An 18688-nucleotide genomic window follows, 5' to 3' on the forward strand; every position below is an offset into this window, starting at 1 on the left:
AAAGGAAATGCAAAAATATGTATGTTTTATTTAACTTAGATCTAAAAAGCTTAGAGAATAACCCTGCATAACAATTACAAAATCAATTCCCTCCACTATTTCATTTTGGAGCACTAATTTTGCAAATGCCAAAAGGAACATTCCCATTGCATACCTGCAGACCCTGGATGAAATGACGGCAAACTTCAGGGTTTCTACTTGACCAGAGTGGCTCTTCTGGCTACAGTGAAAATGTGAGACAGGATTTAGCCGATTCGGTGTATGAAGTCATTGGCTCTTCTCTATTTTGAGGATCTTTCAGACCTCCTTGTAAAAAAAAAAAAAAAAAAAAAAAAATTAGCTCAAGGGTAGTTAGGTGGTGGGGGGAAATCCCCCACATATAAAAGCAAATTACTTTTTAAAGAATAGAAAATAATCGGTATGAGAAATTACTTCTGAATTATCCAAGTGGAAATTAAACTTAGCTCCTGTTAACATTTCTTTAGAAACATGCATTTTGATTAAGCCAAACAAACAACCAAAAAAAAAGACCCTAAGAGCAACGTAGTCATTTATCTATATACTCACAAATACTTTTCTTTTTTCTGATCATCAGTATTTTTTTCTTGCTTTATTTGCATCATTTCCTTTAACTTTATTTCCCATTATTCATAGAAAAGCTTTCTATCTAAGGCTGAGTTGAATTACTGCTTACTTCCCTCTGTGAAGTCACTTCAGCAAAGAGTTACTCTTTGGAGTTAGGTCTTCATCTCTAATCTGTATCCCTCAGCTGAAGCACTTGGTCTTTGGCTGCCCTATCACCACCCTAAGGCATGTAGAAAGAGGGCTCTCGCTTTGCCCAATCTGTTCACCAAGATCCTTTTCAAATTGGTGAGGAGGGAGGTTTGTGGAAGGGGGAATTAGATGTATCAAGCAACTCTGTGAAGCCAGTGTAATTTGTAAATTTGCCATAAACTTTTAAGTGAGAGTTGGAGTGGGGGTTTTGAGGGTTAGCATGTTTTCAGAAATCAAAAGGAAAATGGGAGTTTTCATTTCAGAGGGCTCTGATACTTAAGATTTTTTTTTCTAAATTTTACCAAAGCTATTAATTAGCAATTAGTCAACATAATTAAAAGATATTAAAGTATTCATGACAATATTGTTATGCTATATACTTACACTTAAATATATAAATAGGCAAAACACACACAACAGCATTTATCAAATAATACTAATTAATATCACCTAGGTGTTAATTTAAATTTGAAGCAAGTGAAATACACACTACCTAGAAGAGTGCACCTCTATCTGTCCATGAAGAGTGAGAAAAATCACTGCTGTAATTGATACTTTTCATTCATTATGAAAAGCTTTTATACACTCAGTAGAGAGAAAGCCTCATTTCATTTTCTCAAACCAAAAAGATACTACCTAAATGTCTTTGTATAAAAGCTAATACAATATGACAAAAATAATATTATAGTCCTCAATATACATTGAACTGGTGAAAGAAGTTAGGAACAATTTGACAAAGATAAAACATAAAATTAATTCTCATGTTATTTTCTTTGTATTCACATTCATACCAGGTAGACTTTGTCAAATACCTATAGTAAATAAGAACTTGTTCATGCATGCAGAACAAAATAAAATAAGATTAAAAGCTCCAGGAAATCAGCCTGCTTCAAAAAACCATTAAAGTGTGCCTATCCCTCAAGCTTTACAAATGTGTTAATTGTCGTGTTTCAGTCATGTAAATATGTTTCAGCATAAAGTAACCAAGATTTCCTGTTATAGAAGCAGCCCTATCTGGGGGTGTGGGGGTAGGGAGGGACGAAAGAGGACTAAATAACACACTGTAATGAAACCTGCCTTTGGGCAGCACATGCTTCGGTTCTGAATGCCCAGAAATACTTCGCAGACACTCTAGGCTGCCTAGCAATGGGGATTTTCTAATTCTGGCTAGCTTGACAAAGTAAATACAACTATTGAACATAAGGCAGCTCCTAATAAAAAACAACAATTCCCCCTTGTAAACACCTACATTTGGCCCCATTAAAAATTCTTTCTTCATACCGAGGAACTAGCAGACCCTTAAATGTGGGGGTCTCAAAGTAACTAGAGAGTAGTTGGGAGATTTAATGCTGCCAGGATGTTTTACATTGCCATTTCCACCGAGCACTTCATACCCCATCTCAGGGCTTTGTAGAGTAATGTTCTGCATACACTGTGGGGCATTATGCAAGCAAAGACGTTGGCTATTATGCTCTGAGGACTCATTTGTGTACAGCCAAAAGGAAATCAACACGTTCATGTATGTGTTAGACACAAATATATATGATTGCCACATTTCCAAGAGGAGTGTTCATCGAAAGCTGCCAAATTTGAAAGTTATTAATATTTAGGGGACTGACATTAACCTGGTAACTTAGCAATCTGGTGAATTGTCTGATTTCAAAATTCTCTGATTCCTGACTTTTCACATCTTAGAATTTCTCTATTGCATAAGCTGTGTATCAGTCAGACCTCTGCCAATCCTTAAATTGGATAGTGGATCTGCTGCAGTTCTTAAAATCTCTGGATCAACCTCAAATGTGCACACACATTTATCTGCTAACAGTTACTAAGTAGGAGCTTTCAGATTATAGTAAGAAGCAAACATTAGTTTGAATTCTAGTAAAGAAACAGAAAGATATTGTTACCTTTTACCACTTCTAGAGTAGTTTCCATATAATATACTTTTAAAGAAAAACAAGGATAAAAAGGAATTCTCATTTAATTAGTAGTTTGAATATATTTCTGAAAGACTTTTTCAAACTTAACATTCAGATCTAAAAACATTGTGTGTTCCTAAAATATATTAGTATTCTTAAGCCACCTGAGGGGTAGTACCCAAAATATTGCTCCTTAAATGTCTCCTCACTTATCTTGGGTAGGAAAGGTACTTCCTAGGCAAGGCAGGCTTGAAGAACCTGTTAAAATAGTAGTCTATCTAAAGAAAGACCCCAGTTCTCTTCTAGTTACGGCAATAGCAGCAGCAGGCACTAGATCTGAAGCATCTCTCAGCTTGGCCTTGCTAAAGCTTCATTCAAATTCTACACACTCTGGAGCTTATATGCTCCGGCCTGTATTGTGTGTTCCAGAGCCACACAAGCCATGGGTTAAGCAGCAGTTGGAGACCAGCAAAAAGGTTGCCAGTGAGAAACCCAGCTACACAATTAAGGAAAGATGAGTAGAAGGGAGTCAGTTGGGGAGATATCAAGTAACCGATTTAGACAATGTGGCACAATCAGAGGATCACAGGAATAGTGACCATGTGTGACTTATGCATCCCATTCCTTTATCCCAGACATGATGCTGCTGGAGAGAGGGGGCTGGTCAGGGAGAAGGCATCTTTCACAGTGTTTTTACTATCCAAGTACAGTTTAACAAATCCAGCTGTGTTATTTCAACTGTTACCTAAATGATTTTTTTTTTCAGTTCTACTCATGTTGGAGCATTAATGGGAATAAAATTTACAAAAAAAAAAAAAAAATAGGAGAAACTAAAAGTAAAAGATACTGCTTTCAGTTTGCATAGAAAGTAAAACCAGGCCAAGAACAGTGGCTCACATCTGTAATCTCAACACTTTGGGAGGCCAAGGCAAGAGGATTACTTGAGCCCAAGAGTTTGAGACCAGCCTGGGCAACATAGTAAGACGCCCATCTCTACAAAAAATAGATGTGTTAGCACATGCCTGTAGTCTCAGTACTCGGGAGGCTGAGGCAGGACAGAGTGAGACCCTGTCAAAAAAGAAAAAAAAAAAAAAAAAAAAAAACAAGGAAGAAAGGAGGGAGGGGGGAGGGAAGGATTGAAGGTATGAAGGAAGGACCATTTTAAGCTTTCCAGGAATAATCTAGTTTGTTCTTTGTCAATGCATAAAATAAGGAAGGAGAATTCTTAAATGTCTGAAACAAAGGAACATTGGGATTGAAAGATGGTGGTATATTTATTGCTGTGTAGCCAAAAGATTCCAAGTCACATTTTAAAAGAATTAAACTCAGCAAACCATCCCCACAACAGTAGAAACTGCTAGAGTTTCTCCTTCATGGACATTTCACACAAGTCTCAACTCCTGTACCTGGAATCTTCTATTGGGCAGGCACGAGATTAAGAACCACCACTCCCCACAGAAGGAGGGTGAGGGTGAGATGGGAGTCACTTAGTAGCTAGAATGTTTCTTCAGAATCAGAAGAAAGCAGGATCTAATAGCCCGTATATACCACCTTTGGGGAAATTCTGTCTCTTGTAGAATATGCATGTTTGCAACAATTTTTTTTTCTATTATTGCAAATCTCCATGCATGACTTTGTAAGGATGTGGGTAAGATGGCCCTGGTATTCATAGAAATAAGCTCACATCACTTCCTGGCTACCCCCTTGCCCTTAAGAATTAAATCCAAGTCACTTACTGCACTTTAGAAACTCTACAAGCTCTGACCACTGCGTACCACGCCAAACTTCTCATAGCCACTCCCCTGCTCATTGACTGCTCCAGAAAAGCTGACTTTTTCTCTGCCTTTCAAGCATGCCAAACTTATTCCCACCTCACAGTTTTTCCATTTTATTCCCTTTGCCTGGGACTTCTTTCTCTGGGTCTTATGAATCCCTTCTCAAAATTTAGGTCTTAGTGGCCGGGCTCAGTGGCTCAAGCCTGTAATCCCAGCACTTTGGGAGGCCAAGGCGGGCAGATCACAAGGTCAGGAGATCAAGACCATCCTGGCTAACACAGTGAAACCCTGTCTCTACTAAAGATACAAAAATTTAGCCGGGCGTGGTGGCGGCAGGCACCTGTAGTCCCAGCTTCTCAGGAGGCTGAGGCAGGAGAATGGCGTGAACCCGGGAGGCGGAGGTTGCAGTGAGCCAAGATTGTGCCACTGCACTCCAGCCTGGGCGACAGAGCGAGACTCCGTCTCTAAAAAAAAAAAAATTAGGTCTTAGCTCAAATATACTCTCCAGAAAGGCCTTCGCCTACTGAAGTCATACTCCCAGCCAGCATCATATCACCATGTTTTGTTTCCTTAAAAGCACCTCTCACCACCTGAATTATTTTCTTCTTTTTTTTTTTTTTTTTTTTAGAATAAGTCTTGCTCTGTCACCCAGGCTGGTGTGCAGTGGCGGAATCTCAGCTCACTGCCACCTCCACATCCCGGGTTCAAGCGGTTCTCCAATTCTCATGCCTCAGTCTCCTGAGTAGCGGGGATTACAGGCATGCACCATGATGCCCGGCTAGTTTTTGCATTTTTGGTAGAGACTGTGTTTCACCATGTTGGCCAGTCTGGTCTCAAACTGCTGGCCTTAGGCCTGCCTCGACCTCCCAAGTGCTGGAATTACAGGCGTGAGCCAACGCACCCGGCCTAAATTATCTTCTTTTTTTTGTTTGCCCTCCTATGTGTTGTCAATGTCTCCTCGAGTCATCTAAGTATCTGTGCATTGTCCCTCCTAATCTTTGGAGTTCTCTGAAAGCAGGTGTCTTGCCTGTCTTGTTCACACTGTTTTGTCTCTAGTGCTTAGAAAAGTTCTGGCACACAGAGTGTAAACTGAAGCCAGACTGCCCAAGTTCAAATTCCATTGGAATACACTGAAGTTGCAACCTCACTTCTGCTCTTTTCCCATTGTTTCAGACATGAACACATGGTCCACAACTAACAACAAGGGAAGTTTGAAAATGAAGTTTTTATTCAGAATTGTTTTATATTCAAGGGTTCTGCTGCTAAAGTAAAATGGGAGAGTAGACACTGGAAAAAGAAAATTATCAATCTCTGCCATAATTCACTTACTCCCACTCCAGGCATGAGTGAGGAATCCTACTGGCTAGACACTGCAAAAATTATCTGCCTTGGCAATCAAAGACTTTAGCCCAGTTTGTAGCACCCACTTCTCTCTGGAAGAAACTCCTTTGTCCATCATCCTGCATATCCCTCTAGGAAGTTTTTCCTTGTCCGTTATCAGCCCTGGCTACAGAAGGTCACCACTGGAGAGTATGCCCTTTGGGGGCTCCACAGTTTTCACAACTCAATTATTGATAGATCAGTTTTGGGGGCCTAGGATTACTGTAGAGGCTGAATAATTATAGGCATTTGGCCAGGCTTGTGGTTTCTTTGCCAATACAGTTTCCTCAGGACTTAGAAGATTTGCAGTCCATTTGCTTCCCTTTGGTTCCACATGCAAGTAATCACAGCCAAAGAGCTTGTCTTACATAGTTCTAGAATTCAGTTGCAAGAAACAGATACCACCTAGTTATTTTATGCAGAGGGAAAGTTTATAGAAGAAAATGGGGAATTAGTGAAATAATTGGAAGGGCTGAAGGAGATTGCCATCAAACTGGCCAGCAGGGAAGCAACTACCTGTACCATAGTCAGGCACAGGTACCAAGGTAAAGAATTGGGAGACCACCACTGGAGGTATTAATTGAACACATGTATGGGGCTGCACTCTTGGGGTTAGTAAATCCCACTGCCACCACTGCAACTTCTTCTTGACCCCCATGAAGCAAGCAACTGGACACAGAAGCAGAGGTTTGGCCTCAACTTCCACAACTGTCTCTCAACTCCCATGAAGCTGTTGACTAGTCAGTGGAATCCCAACACACAAAAAGAAATGGTCTCCACAGCTGTGCTTGCCAGTTGCGGTAGTTAAAGCAGCAGTGAGATAGCTCTTGTTTCTGTTCCATTTTTTTAATCTAGTACAAATGCATCTAATTGGATAAAGCTAATGCACACCTTCATAGCCCCTGATGTGTAAGAAGACACACCAGAAGACAAGATACTTCCTGATGGATGCTGAGCACCCATTCCCCTTGTTCATCATGACTGTTACATTGTAAGACTTCAGTCTTAGGTGGGGCATGGTGGCTCATACCGGTAATCCCAGCTGCTCAGGAGGCTGAGGCCAGAGGATTGCTGAGCCCAGGAATTCAAGGCCAGCCTGGGCAACATGGCGAAACCCTATCTTTACAAAAAATACAAAACTGAGCCAGACATGGCAGCTTGTGCCTGTAGTCCCAGCTACTCGGAGGCTTTGGGAGGATTGCTTGAGCCGAGGAAGTTGAGGCTGCAGTGAGCCATGATTGTGCCACTGCACTCCAGCATGGGCAACAAAGCGAGACTGTCTCAAAATAAATTTTTTAAAAAGACTTAACATTCTGGCCTCTCTACCCTTATCTCACTCTTTCATCTTATCAGTAGCTGCCTTGAAGCCATCTAAAATAATAGACTTGAGTGGGAAGGCAATACCCTTAATCTTTTTTCTCTGAGGTGGCTCCCATTTTCTGACCAGCCACTTAACAAAGGTATTTAACGAAGGCTTAGGGGCACAGACATCTGCAAAGGTTGTCTGTCTTGGAGTGCAGGTGTAGAAACAGTTGGGTATTTTCAACCCCATGGGGCCCCAATTGCCAAATTGTTAGTCAGTTTAGCTTGTGGGCTGCAGGTAGTCCCTTCCATCTCTTCTTGCAGATTCTATAACTCTAGCCTGAGTTCATCTGTCTTTTATAAATGAATTTGCTTAAAGTGGCAAGAAGCTACCAACACACTAGTGTTCTGAATTTCTCTAATGTTCCACATAGAGCCTCTGATTAGGAGGGAGGAAATTTGCCCTCCAAGCTATCACAAGCATAACAAGGCTCACCAGCTTTCTACTTTCCAATACTTGACCTCACTGCCTATCTTCAAGCCACTAAGCCAACATACCTTTAGGTAGGTGGTAGAACTTCAGTGCCTCACTTGTCAGGTACCAAACTATATAAACAGAATATAGATTAGGCTGTTATTGCAGAGATCCAAAAACACGGTGGCTTAAGTAATGTAGAAGTTCATGTATCTCTCACATAAAGCCCAGTTAGATGACCCAGTACTCTTCTGGTGGCCAGATGGTGTCGAGAGAGCCTGTACCCATTCTGTCTTTTTGCTATGCCCTCCTCAGCAAATAGCTTCCATTTTCTGGTCCAGGATGGCTGTGTTAGCACCTACCCTGAAGTCCACATTTCAGCAAGTGGGAAGAGGGAAGTTAGATTCATCCCTAACATTCAAAGAGCCTAGAGCAAGAATGCAAATAAAGGACCACATAATTATTATATGCCTAAATACTTTAAGTTATTAAGCCAACAAACTATTAAATATGTTCTATCTTCCTTTACACATATACCTCCCTGAAAAGCCTAGTTTAAACTTAGGATCAGGGCTCCACTCCAGAACATGAAACACACGGAGAATTGGCCTACAGCATGCCTCCTTTCTCTTCCCACCACTGCCCCGTTACCACACACAAGGGCACATTCACACATGTTTGTGGATGCCCAGCTTGCACATCAAAACTGTATCCCCCACAAATGGCCATCTCTTGGCTACTCCTTGGGCCCCATGTTATACACACAGACAACACAGTCGACCCTTGGGGAATGAACCTGGGGGAGAGAACTGTGCAGGCTTTGTAGTCATTTGGACAGGGAATTCTGAGGTTATGAGTACCCAGAGCATGTTTTATAAAGAAGGGCAGGATGGACGTGGTAACTGACGCCTGTAATCTCAGCACTTTGGGAGGCCAAGGCAGGCAGATTGCTTGAGCCCAGGAGTTTGAGACCAGCCTGGACAACATAGTGTGACCCTATCTCTACAAAAAAGCTTAAAGGCCAGGTGCGATGGTTCACGCCTGTAATCCCAGCACTTTGGGAGGCTGAGATGGGCGGATCATGAGGTCAGAAGTTCAAGACCAGCCTGGCCAACATGGCAAAATCCCGTCTCTACTAAAAATACAAAAATTAGCTGGGCGTGGTAGCACATGCCTGTAGTCCCAGCTACTTGGGAGACTGAGGCAGGAGAATTGCTTGAACCCGGGAGGTGGAGGTTGCAGTGAGCTGAGACCGCACCATTGCACTCAAGCCTGGATGACAGAGTGAGACTTCGTCTCAAAAAATAAATAAATAAAAATTAAAAATTAAAAAAAATCAGTTGGACTTGGTGGCATGCATCTGCGGTCCCAGTTGTTTGGGAGGAGAAGGTGGGAGGGTGGCTTCAGCCTGAGAGGGGAAGGCTGCAGTGAGCTGTGATTGCGCCAGTGTACATCAGCCCGGGCAAAAGAGTGAGACCCTATCTCACAAAAAAAAAAAAAAAAAAAAAAAAAAAAAGAGTATGGGATCTAGAAGCACATCTCCTTTAGCCCTGTAATTCCTCACCCTGTAGGATGGGGCATGGCCAAAGGAGGTGTGGATCAGGACCTAGGGCAGGGGCTCTCTTGCCAAGATCTAATAGCAATTTTAAGGGAAAGGATAAGTAGATGGTGCCTCCTCTTTAAGGAGCTCACCCTAAAGTTAACCATAGCACTTCTGCTCCAGATGAAGTGACCATAACTTAGTCGCTCAGCCTCTTCTATTGGCAAGGGAAGCTAGGAACTGTGACCTCTGTTCTAGAAGGCTATGTGCCTCACTAATATTTAGAAATTCTTGTACTCTCTGAAAAGGAGAATCGATTTTGGGAGTAAACTGGCAATCTTTGCCACAGACACATGCCTTTTCACAAATCACACTTTTGTTTAGACAAGTGAGTTCTTCTCAATCTGCTTTCAGAGAGGTGAATTTGGAGGCAAGACAATACTGTCAGTTATAATTGACGGTCAAAATAATTGCACACCTGAGCATTTTTCAATGGACAGCCAATGTGCAGTGTTCCAGTGCTGAAATTTTGTCTAATTTTCAAATCAGGAAGAACCCAATGAATATTTTTCCATTTAAAGGATATAGTATGATTATGACATTCAATAAAATTCAATTAAGATTAATCATTTTAATCTTAAACCCTGGGCATGAATTGGGCCTTAAACAAAAACTTAAACCTGAAACCTAATCATGTTTAGCAGAATTTGCTCCAGAAATATTCAGCTGCTACCAAATGTACACTTGCCAATCCAAAAAGAGCAAATATTTGGTTCTGGCATTGTTTCCACTGGCCTATTCATATATGACAATAATGCAAAATTCAGCAGATGCATCCTCCACATTGCAAATCCTAACCAGATGTAGAATAATTACAATATAATATTACATTGTAATAATGTAATAATTAGGGAGTACTACAAATATAACAATATAAAATATAATGATTATATAATAGCATATAACATTGATTTTTTTTTTGCAAGTTGAAACAACACTCTGAAATCTTGTGAAGATATCATAGCAATACTATGATGGTGACCATAGTCTGTCTTCTCCCCTCCATCCTCCTCCTTGTGACCCTGAAAGGAAATCTGTCTTTCCACAAAGGAAGGAGAAATTCTGTGTTTATCCATAGAGCAGGGGAGACTATGAACACATTGCTTTTATTCCCACCCTCTGGACTAGTGGGGTCATCAGGTATGCATTTCTTGGTCGGAAACCATGAATGGGCCCCCGCAGTCAGCTATAGTTCACATACTGAGTGAATGCTTCTGGATGGTGATCATTTTGCTGTGGCCCTTCTGGAAATTGACATGCCACTAGTTGTCTCCCAATATCCATTTACTCCTCCTTCCATAGTAATAGATTTGTTAAACATTTTTACACACTTTTAGACATTTCCCAGCCTCCCTTGCAGCTAGATGTGGCCATGTCTTTGTTCTGGGCATGAGTGGAAGTGATGTGTCCAACTTTCAGGTCTTGCCTTCCTGGCCTCTTTCTTCTCACAAGCTAAGAGCCAGCAAGAGCATCAGCCTTGCAGCCAGAAGTGGAACCCCTTGTTGAGAATGGCAGACCAGTCCTTCCCACTCTGAATTGCTTACTTCTGGACTGTAAAATGGAAAAGGAATAAACTACCTTTTATAAGCCATTTTTGGAAGAGGGTAGGAGTGTCTCTGTATTATAGCTACTTAGCCTGTACTCTAGTTCATTCCCTACCACTTGGAGCAGTTCAGAATACACACTGGCTGCAGAGATGAGTATATCATCCTGCAGCAAGTGCATCACAGCTGAAAAACTGCAGTGGAATAGGATGGTGTGCCTTTTGAGCGTTTGTTTCCTCCCCATTATATAAAGGGGGGATATGCTTTTAAAACTCGAGTGGGAAAGCTTCATCTTCTGACATTTCCTTTATTAGTTATTTTGCCAGCAGTGAAGACATGTGCAAAATACAGGTTTTAAAAATAAAATGCACCCTAAATTGCCTCCTTAATACAGCCATGCATGTATACACTGGCCCAGAAGCCAGGCATCTTACATACCCCACTTTCACTCCTACCTTACTCAGTATGAGGGAAAGTATTTAGACTTTTAAAACCTCAGAAGCAGGGACTGCAGTTGCACTTTCCTTTATATGTCTGTAAGGAGCCGCAGTAGAGAGTAATTATACTAAATACTCAGATTCCAGGCAGACTGAGACCTGGTGGCTAAGTCTGATGTGCTGTTGCTATTGTTTATATTTGTTCGTTATATTTGTAGATTGATTTCCTTGACCTAATAAACTCACTTGTTTTTGTCTTGTTATACCATATGTACTTTTATGAACCACCTCAGATCCATTTTTGAAGCAAGAAGAGATAAATTAGTGTAGAACTTGATAGTTCACAAAACACTTACACATCTCATTTTATTCTGACGAGAGTCTTATGAGGGAAGAATCATTCCCCCATGATAGATGAGGACACTGAGGCTTAACCAGCTGAATTGACTTTTCTGAGGTTACATGGAGAGCGAATGACAGAGGCAGGTATCAAACTGTCACTCTCTGCCTCTGTGTCCAGTGCCCACAAGTCCTGGCCACCTCTGTTAAGGGACCAATGTAGAACCTGTGTGTTCTAAGGTATTTATAAGTTGTTGTTTTTTGTTTTTGTTTGTTTGTTTTTTGAGACAGTTACTAAAGTTTTAAAGGTTTTTTTTTTTTTTTTTTTTTTTTGAGACGGAGTCTCGCTCTGTCGCCCAGGCTGGAGTGCAGTGGCGCGATCTTGGCTCACTGCAAGCTCCGCCTCCCGGGTTCACGCCATTCTCCTGCCTCAGCCTCCCGAGTAGCTGGGACTACAGGCGCCCGCTACCACGCCCGGCTAATTTTTTGTATTTTTAGTAGAGACGGGGTTTCACCGTGTTAGCCAGGATGGTCTCGATCTCCTGACCTCGTGATCCGCCCGCCTCGGCCTCCCAAAGTGCTGGGATTACAGGCGTGAGCCACCGCGCCCGGCCTTAAAGGTTTTTTTGTAGAGATGAGGTCTCACTGTATTTTATTGTCCAGGCTGGTCTTGAACTCCCAGGCTCCCACTTCGGCCTCCCAGAGTGTGGGGATTACAGGTGTGAGCTACCCCGTGCCTGGCAAGTTTTCATTTAAATTGGCAATGTTTTAAAGAAAAATGAAAAAATCTATTAGGAGTATTCTGAAATGTTAATGCTTATTTCTGTGATCCTGAGCAATACAAATTGTGACTTTTCAGGAAATGTCAGAAATTTTTAAAAGGTTTAAAATAAATCTTTAGTCATCTGCTAAGGGTTAAAGTATACTACATCAGTTGTTTTCAGAAAACAAACAGTGCCTGATGGTTTGGTCTTGGCAAAATGTGAAAAATATAAACTGATTAAACTTATTTTAATGAGTATTTACCTGCAATTTGTCTCAAATCCAGGTGTAATCTAGATTCATTATCTTGCCCCTTCTGTCTGGGAACTGTGAGCGCTGAGCACAGGCCTGGCAGGCTGGGAGAAAAGGAATTAGGAAGGGAACTGTTGAGCCAGGAATTCCAATCTTATGTGTCTATAGGATCAATTTAGCTGCTGACTCAGAAGGAACAAAATATAGACAGTGGCTAAGCCCAACAAAGAGACGGAGAGGCAAGTAGAGGGGAAAGAATCTCAAAGTCCAGCTCTCCTCGGTACCTCTTGGAGCCTCAGAGCAAATCACTTCTGCTGCTGCTGCCTTATTATGACCCTGGGCTTCCCATGGGCCTAAGGGTGCCTTTTGGCAGGAGTCTCCATAATCTGCCAGAGTGTTTTGCTAGCCTCACTGTCTCCCTCCTTGCAGCATTGATCCAGTGGGATTACAGCAAATCACCCTGGCCTGTGCAGGAACCGTGGAAGTTGTCACACCTTTCCCAGATCCGTTTGCCTACACAGAAATCATTGTTTTAGACAAGGCATTAATGGAAAAAGTAGGCAGCCAGCCAGCCAGCCAGCTATCCATCTCCTGCATCACACAGTCTCTTCCTCCCAGAATCTGAGAAAAGAAAATCAAGTGGAAAAATTTCAGCTCAAGAAGTAAGATATGGTTTTGGTTTTGGCCCTTGCTTCAGAACCCCAGGTATAAAATGAGAAATATGAATACCTTGATTTGGTTTTCAAGGTTGAGAATAATATGATTTTTTTTGTGGTCTGATTTTTCTTTAAACCATTACTCAGTGAAACCTCAATGTCTAAAAGTTTATATACCCTACAGCCCTGTAGTTTTAAGTCTAAAGGAGGTCACCATGCTATGCAGAGTATCTTGCAGCATTTTTTTTCAGAAGACAGATCTGGGATACAGCAGCATCTGAATATTTACATGTCAAGTGTGTAAATGCTTTGGAAGCCTCAAAGGAAAAATCCCTGACACACCTGGCAAGCCTGGAACCTGATCTCTTGTTCTTCCTCGCTGTTTCACATCGCACTGACATGGCGCACAGGGGGAGGCTCAGAAAGAAAGAAAACAAAACCCACTGCTTGAGAATTTAGATTGCATAGTAAGCTCATTCAAGTAATAATCAACAAAAGCAGGCAAAATCACACATAGATTCACATATTTCCAAGAGCCATCCTTGGGCATTTTCAAAGGGCATGAATATACAACTAGCTTTACAATGTAGCATTTGGTTAAAAGCAGTTAATCATATTACCCCTAAATTTTTATGCTCAGAAGTCTCACACGAATGATACTTGACTTTACTTCAAAGCCATTCAACCTGAAAGATTTCCAAGCATGTCACATGTCACATTTAGCTACTTTTTCTCTGAAGGGCTTTCGGCCAACTGGCTCACCACATTCATTGCCTAGAAAAGCAGAGGCCAAGAAATGCTGAGCCAGTCCACAAGCAAATAGGTAGGCTCCTGAAATAAATTGTATTATGCTTGTTCTAAATAAAGCACGCAGGTTTTCTCATTTAGATTATCAGAGCAGTATGACCCGTTAACTAAATGCATCATGTAATCGTAAAGATATATTGGTTCTCCTGTTAAGCAAATCTCCATTCTTCATGTCAGAATCCAGTTCATTACTTCAGACCCAGCCCAGATCCCTACCCCATAAAGCTTTTTCATGTTTTCCTTCGCCAACTGTGATTTCTGGTTTGTGTCTGCCTTTCTTGTATACCTAACTTGGAGTGTTCCCTGTGAGGGTTACCTATGTGCTTGCCTTATTCATATTACTGTATTGTAAGGAAATGAATGTGGAAGGTACTCTATTGACATAACCTTTCAGAATCCCTTGCTGCAAGTGGATTCTAAATATTTGTTGACTCCACTTGATTTACCAAACAGCCTAATCACCATCTGACGTCATTTGTCAGGTCCCAACCAAAAGTATATACATGCACGTTTCTTTATGGTAATTTTTTTTTCAGATAACCTTCAGATTATGCATGTATCCTGGTCATTTTTCTTTTGCTCATTAGCAATAACTACAAGATCTTAAACATTAAAACTCAGACATATAATTAAAGGTTTCTTTCCCTCCTGCTTCCTCACATGGACACTGATAGAATTAACCCTACACAGACATTTGTAACCCCAAACTTTAGAACCATACCTGCCTTTTGGATTCCTGAGCCTTTTTTTTATTTTTATTTTTTATTTTTTTGACAGAGTCTTGCTCTATTGCCAGACTGGAGTGCTGTGGCACGATCTCGGTTCACTGCATCCTCCGACTCCCTGGTTCAAGCAATTCTCCTGCCTCAGCCTCCCTGGTAGCTGGGATTACAGGCACACACCACCATACCCAGCTAATTTTTGTATTTTTAGTAGAGACGGGATTTCACCATATTGGCCAGGATGGTCTCCATCTCCTGACCTCATGATCCGCCTGCCTCAGCTTCCCAAAGTGCTGGGATTACAGAAATGAGCCAGTGTGCCTGGCCGATTCCTGAGCCTTTCATACCTTTGTTTCTGCCTGAAATCTTTCCTGGCACAAACTAGAGCATAAAGAAATGAAAGAATTGCTTAAAACAAAGAAACAAATATGTCTTTATTTGTGCTTTTTTATCATTCAAGAAATAGACATTTAATTGCTTAATAAGTGACAGGCTGGGTCCCATGGATACTAAGGAATAGTTCTGTATGGATATTACTCTATGAGTGTTACAGCTTTTCTTGACCCCGTTAACCTTTCTGACATCTTCATTGATCATACATTTGTATAATAGTATCTTTTATCCTAGATATATTTGTATTAAAAATAAGTACAGGCAGGTTGAAATCAAGGAAGAATATTTTTTCATAAATTATTTTTAGTTTTAAAATATTTTGATCATGTGCACACAGCTTGTGTTTACATGACAATAAAAAGCCTTTATTCAAGAAAGAAACTAACTGGAGCATATGCTTGTGGACCACAATATTTTGACCAAAATAATATGGTTCTCCCCTTTTTCATCTGTTTTTCCCCCCCATATTGAAGAGAGTTTTCCAAATGAAGGGTTTCAGCTAGGTTGTCTCCAGGTCAGTTCTTCTCTAGAAGGCTGTGTGTAGTCATCAGCGGGGAGCCCTATGCTGCCTTATCTTTAGCCTCCCACACCACTTTGTGTCTCACACAACAGATATGTTCCTTTAAGTTTGGATTTTTATGAAATAAATTTTGCGAGCTGGGAGCACGGAGAGTTAAATGAATTTGATATTCTTTTGAAAACAGAAAAATGTTATTTTGAAATATGGATGTTTCTCCCTAATTGCAGTAACTTCTGTAATTGTGGTCAGTTGCTGGGGTCAGTTTAAATCAGCCTGTATCTGCAGAAAAACAGTTGGGATGGGCAGGGGTTGGGAGGGTGTTCAAAGCAACACAATACTTTTGAAAACAGAAAAATGTTATTTTGAAATATGGATGTTTCTCCCTAATTGCAGTAACTTCTGTAATTGTGGTCAGTTGCTGGGGTCAGTTTAAATCAGCCTGTATCTGCAGAAAAACAGTTGGGATGGGCAGGGGTTGGGAGGGTGTTCAAAGCAACACTATACTTTTGAAAACATGACCCAATATTATGCATAGAAACAAACTTACCAAGACCGGTAATAGATGCTGTGGCTGACTTACCTGAACAGGTGAAAAAATTGACCCTCCGGTTGGTATCGTTTTTTTATGTTGTCAACATTTCTGTGAAAATTTTAAGTTCCTAGAGAAAGTATAACCTTGAAAAAGAATCGTCAGGTCAACTAATAGACAAAGACAAAGAAGTATTCATGGGAATCTATAATTGCTGAAAAGCTACATTTGACCTTAAAAATTGCATGTTGGAGCTCTGGCAAAATAAAACAAAGCCAAAAAGAAAAAAGACATCTGCCGTTATTTATGCGATATTTCCAACGTTGCTGTTATTTATGTGTTTACATGTGTTCACTTCTACCTAATGAGAAAAGATCTTAATACATTTTGGTTTGGACACTGAAAATGTTCCACTAAGATTCCTGGTACAGTTTCTGTGATGGCTGTAATTTGTAAAATCCAGTAGGAACAGGAGGTGATTATGCTGGAATTCAGTCTGAAGAATTGTTTTAGCAGGAATTTTATATGCAAGACTAAATGCTGATCAACAGAGCATAATATTGTATTCTGAAGTATGCTAGCCAAAGCAAAATTAATTTTTTTCTTCTTTTTTTCTTCTCCTGAAATCTTCTGCCATAGCGACTGCATTTGCCTCCAGACTTGTCAGACACAGTGAGCCGCTCAAGCAAAATGGATCTGGCAGAATCCGCCAAGCGGCTGGGCCCAGGCTGTGGCATGATGGCCGGAGGCAAGAAGCACCTGGACTTCTAGGGATTCCTCCTTAGTCGCTGCATGCAGAATTCTATGACACTCTAATTATGATTGCTAATAGCTTATGTAAATATTTTTCTTAACAATTTGACCCTCCACTCCTTGAAAAACACAGGATTATAAAATGGTGCCATTTCTCATTTTTTAACTTTTTACAGAACTAGCACAGCAGAAATACTTTTAAATTTTTCCTTCATGCTCTAGAGAAAATAATTTTATTTTTAAATAAACACCAAAAAATGTCAAAATCTCAAGATGCCTGACAGTGGTCATTCGTGTGTGTACTAAGGCATTTAGTGTCATGGTAAAGTGCATGTCACAGCAGGTAGCATACAAAACATGATGAAATTCAAGATTGTATGTGAAAACATACTTTCTCTTTATTACAGAAACAGTCACTTGCCACCAAAAATGCTGTTTTTTAAATGAAAATGTGTTTACTAATATATAAAATAAATTTGCATTTATGTATCCAGTTATTAAATTGATAAAGACAAAATAATATTTTGGGATTTAGACTCCACTAGAGATAATTAGTCTACCATAGTAGTTATTAAATATAAAGAACTTGAGTGATAGGAAACATAGAAAAAAGAAGTGGATGGTCTTTAGTTTAGTAATCCTAAACAATTGAAGTCAGTACTATGAAATTATGTCAACAGGCATCATTCAGGATTGAAATTCAAACTGACAGCTACATTAATGCTAGGATACCAGGAGAAAAACATATACTGAAGCTTGTTGAGAGATTTTACAGAACATAGGTCTGAGACAAAGTGAAAAAATGAAACTAACTCAGATTTCCATTGCATCACATAAATATTTTGTTAATAATGAACATTGGTTGAGTGTGTAAATTTCTAACCATGTAAACATGTCTTTGGGGGGGTATAGCATATCGAACCAGTTTTCATATGAAACATTAGGTGTTTTAATTACAATTCTATATTCTCAAAGCTTTTGACAGATAATGGATAAAAAATGAAAGTTGAAAAGTAACTTGCATATTTAAGAGTCTTGATTTTTTAAAAGGTGTTTAACATCCATTGGGAGAAACTGAATTTCCAAAATACATTTTCAAATGTATTTAATATTTTGAAGCAGTTATAACCAGCATTTTTAAGCAGCTTGCTTTTAATATACCACAAATTATACTTTATTTGTTCTTGACAACATTGTAGAAAACAAAGACTAGGTTTTTAAAACTGTCTAACCAATATGATGAATGTCAGTCACTTAAAAAAACCCACTGTAGCATAAACACATACTGTATACAGCTTTTATTCAGAATTAGAATAATTGAATCAATGACAGTGATTTGCCAGGATGTCAAATCTCTCCATCATATCCTGTCACTACCAGTTTATTTTTTGTGATCAAAATCAAAAAGACAACTATTTTGTCACCCGCTATTTCATTAGTACTAAAAATCAGGTTTCTTATTCTATTTTTTTAGAATGTTGGGTTTATTTTTTTCATTTCTTTTAATTCTAAAGACACAGATTCTTCCCCATTTTCTTTTCAAAATAAAGTTTCAGAATTGATCTGTCAGTTAAAATTAAAGGGCTTTATATTAAGCAAAGGTGCTTTTAAATTTTAAAGCAACTTCAAAAAATTGATTTAGTCCATAGATAATAAATAATGTTGTGCGGATACTCCACAAAAGCTCTGCTATGTCCTTTGAAAGCATTATGAACATTCTGAATAAATTCAAATGAGTATTTTAGTCAG

General features: G+C 39.9%; 1 protein-coding gene and 1 long non-coding RNA gene across 5 annotated transcripts in view; one reads left to right on the forward strand and one right to left on the reverse strand.

The window, feature by feature from the left end:
• The window catches only part of LOC129393352 (uncharacterized), a 60956-nt gene extending 60250 nt beyond the window's left edge, over positions 1–706 (reverse strand). Inside the window, exons 1-2 of the long non-coding RNA XR_010113348.1 lie at positions 568–706; positions 155–306 (exon numbers count right to left, since the gene is read on the reverse strand). This is a non-coding gene — a long non-coding RNA (uncharacterized LOC129393352). The remainder of the gene's footprint in view (positions 1–154; positions 307–567) is intronic.
• Positions 1–17211, forward strand: part of ELP4 (elongator acetyltransferase complex subunit 4) — a 274679-nt gene extending 257468 nt beyond the window's left edge. For 2 of the 4 annotated variants that reach the window (XM_003830413.6, XM_008955877.5), the window contains exon 10: positions 16826–17211. In XM_003830413.6, coding sequence (XP_003830461.1) covers positions 16826–16957 — 132 coding nt within the window. In that variant the 3' untranslated portion in view covers positions 16958–17211. Of the gene's footprint in view, positions 16476–16825 lie in introns of those variants that run through there. The other 2 variants (XM_034932357.3, XM_034932358.3) reach the window with 1 other exon arrangement.
• The last annotated feature ends 1477 nt before the right edge of the window (positions 17212–18688 follow it).

The sequence above is a fragment of the Pan paniscus genome, chromosome 9 (assembly GCF_029289425.2).
Source record: "Pan paniscus chromosome 9, NHGRI_mPanPan1-v2.0_pri, whole genome shotgun sequence".
NCBI lineage: Eukaryota > Metazoa > Chordata > Mammalia > Primates > Hominidae > Pan > Pan paniscus.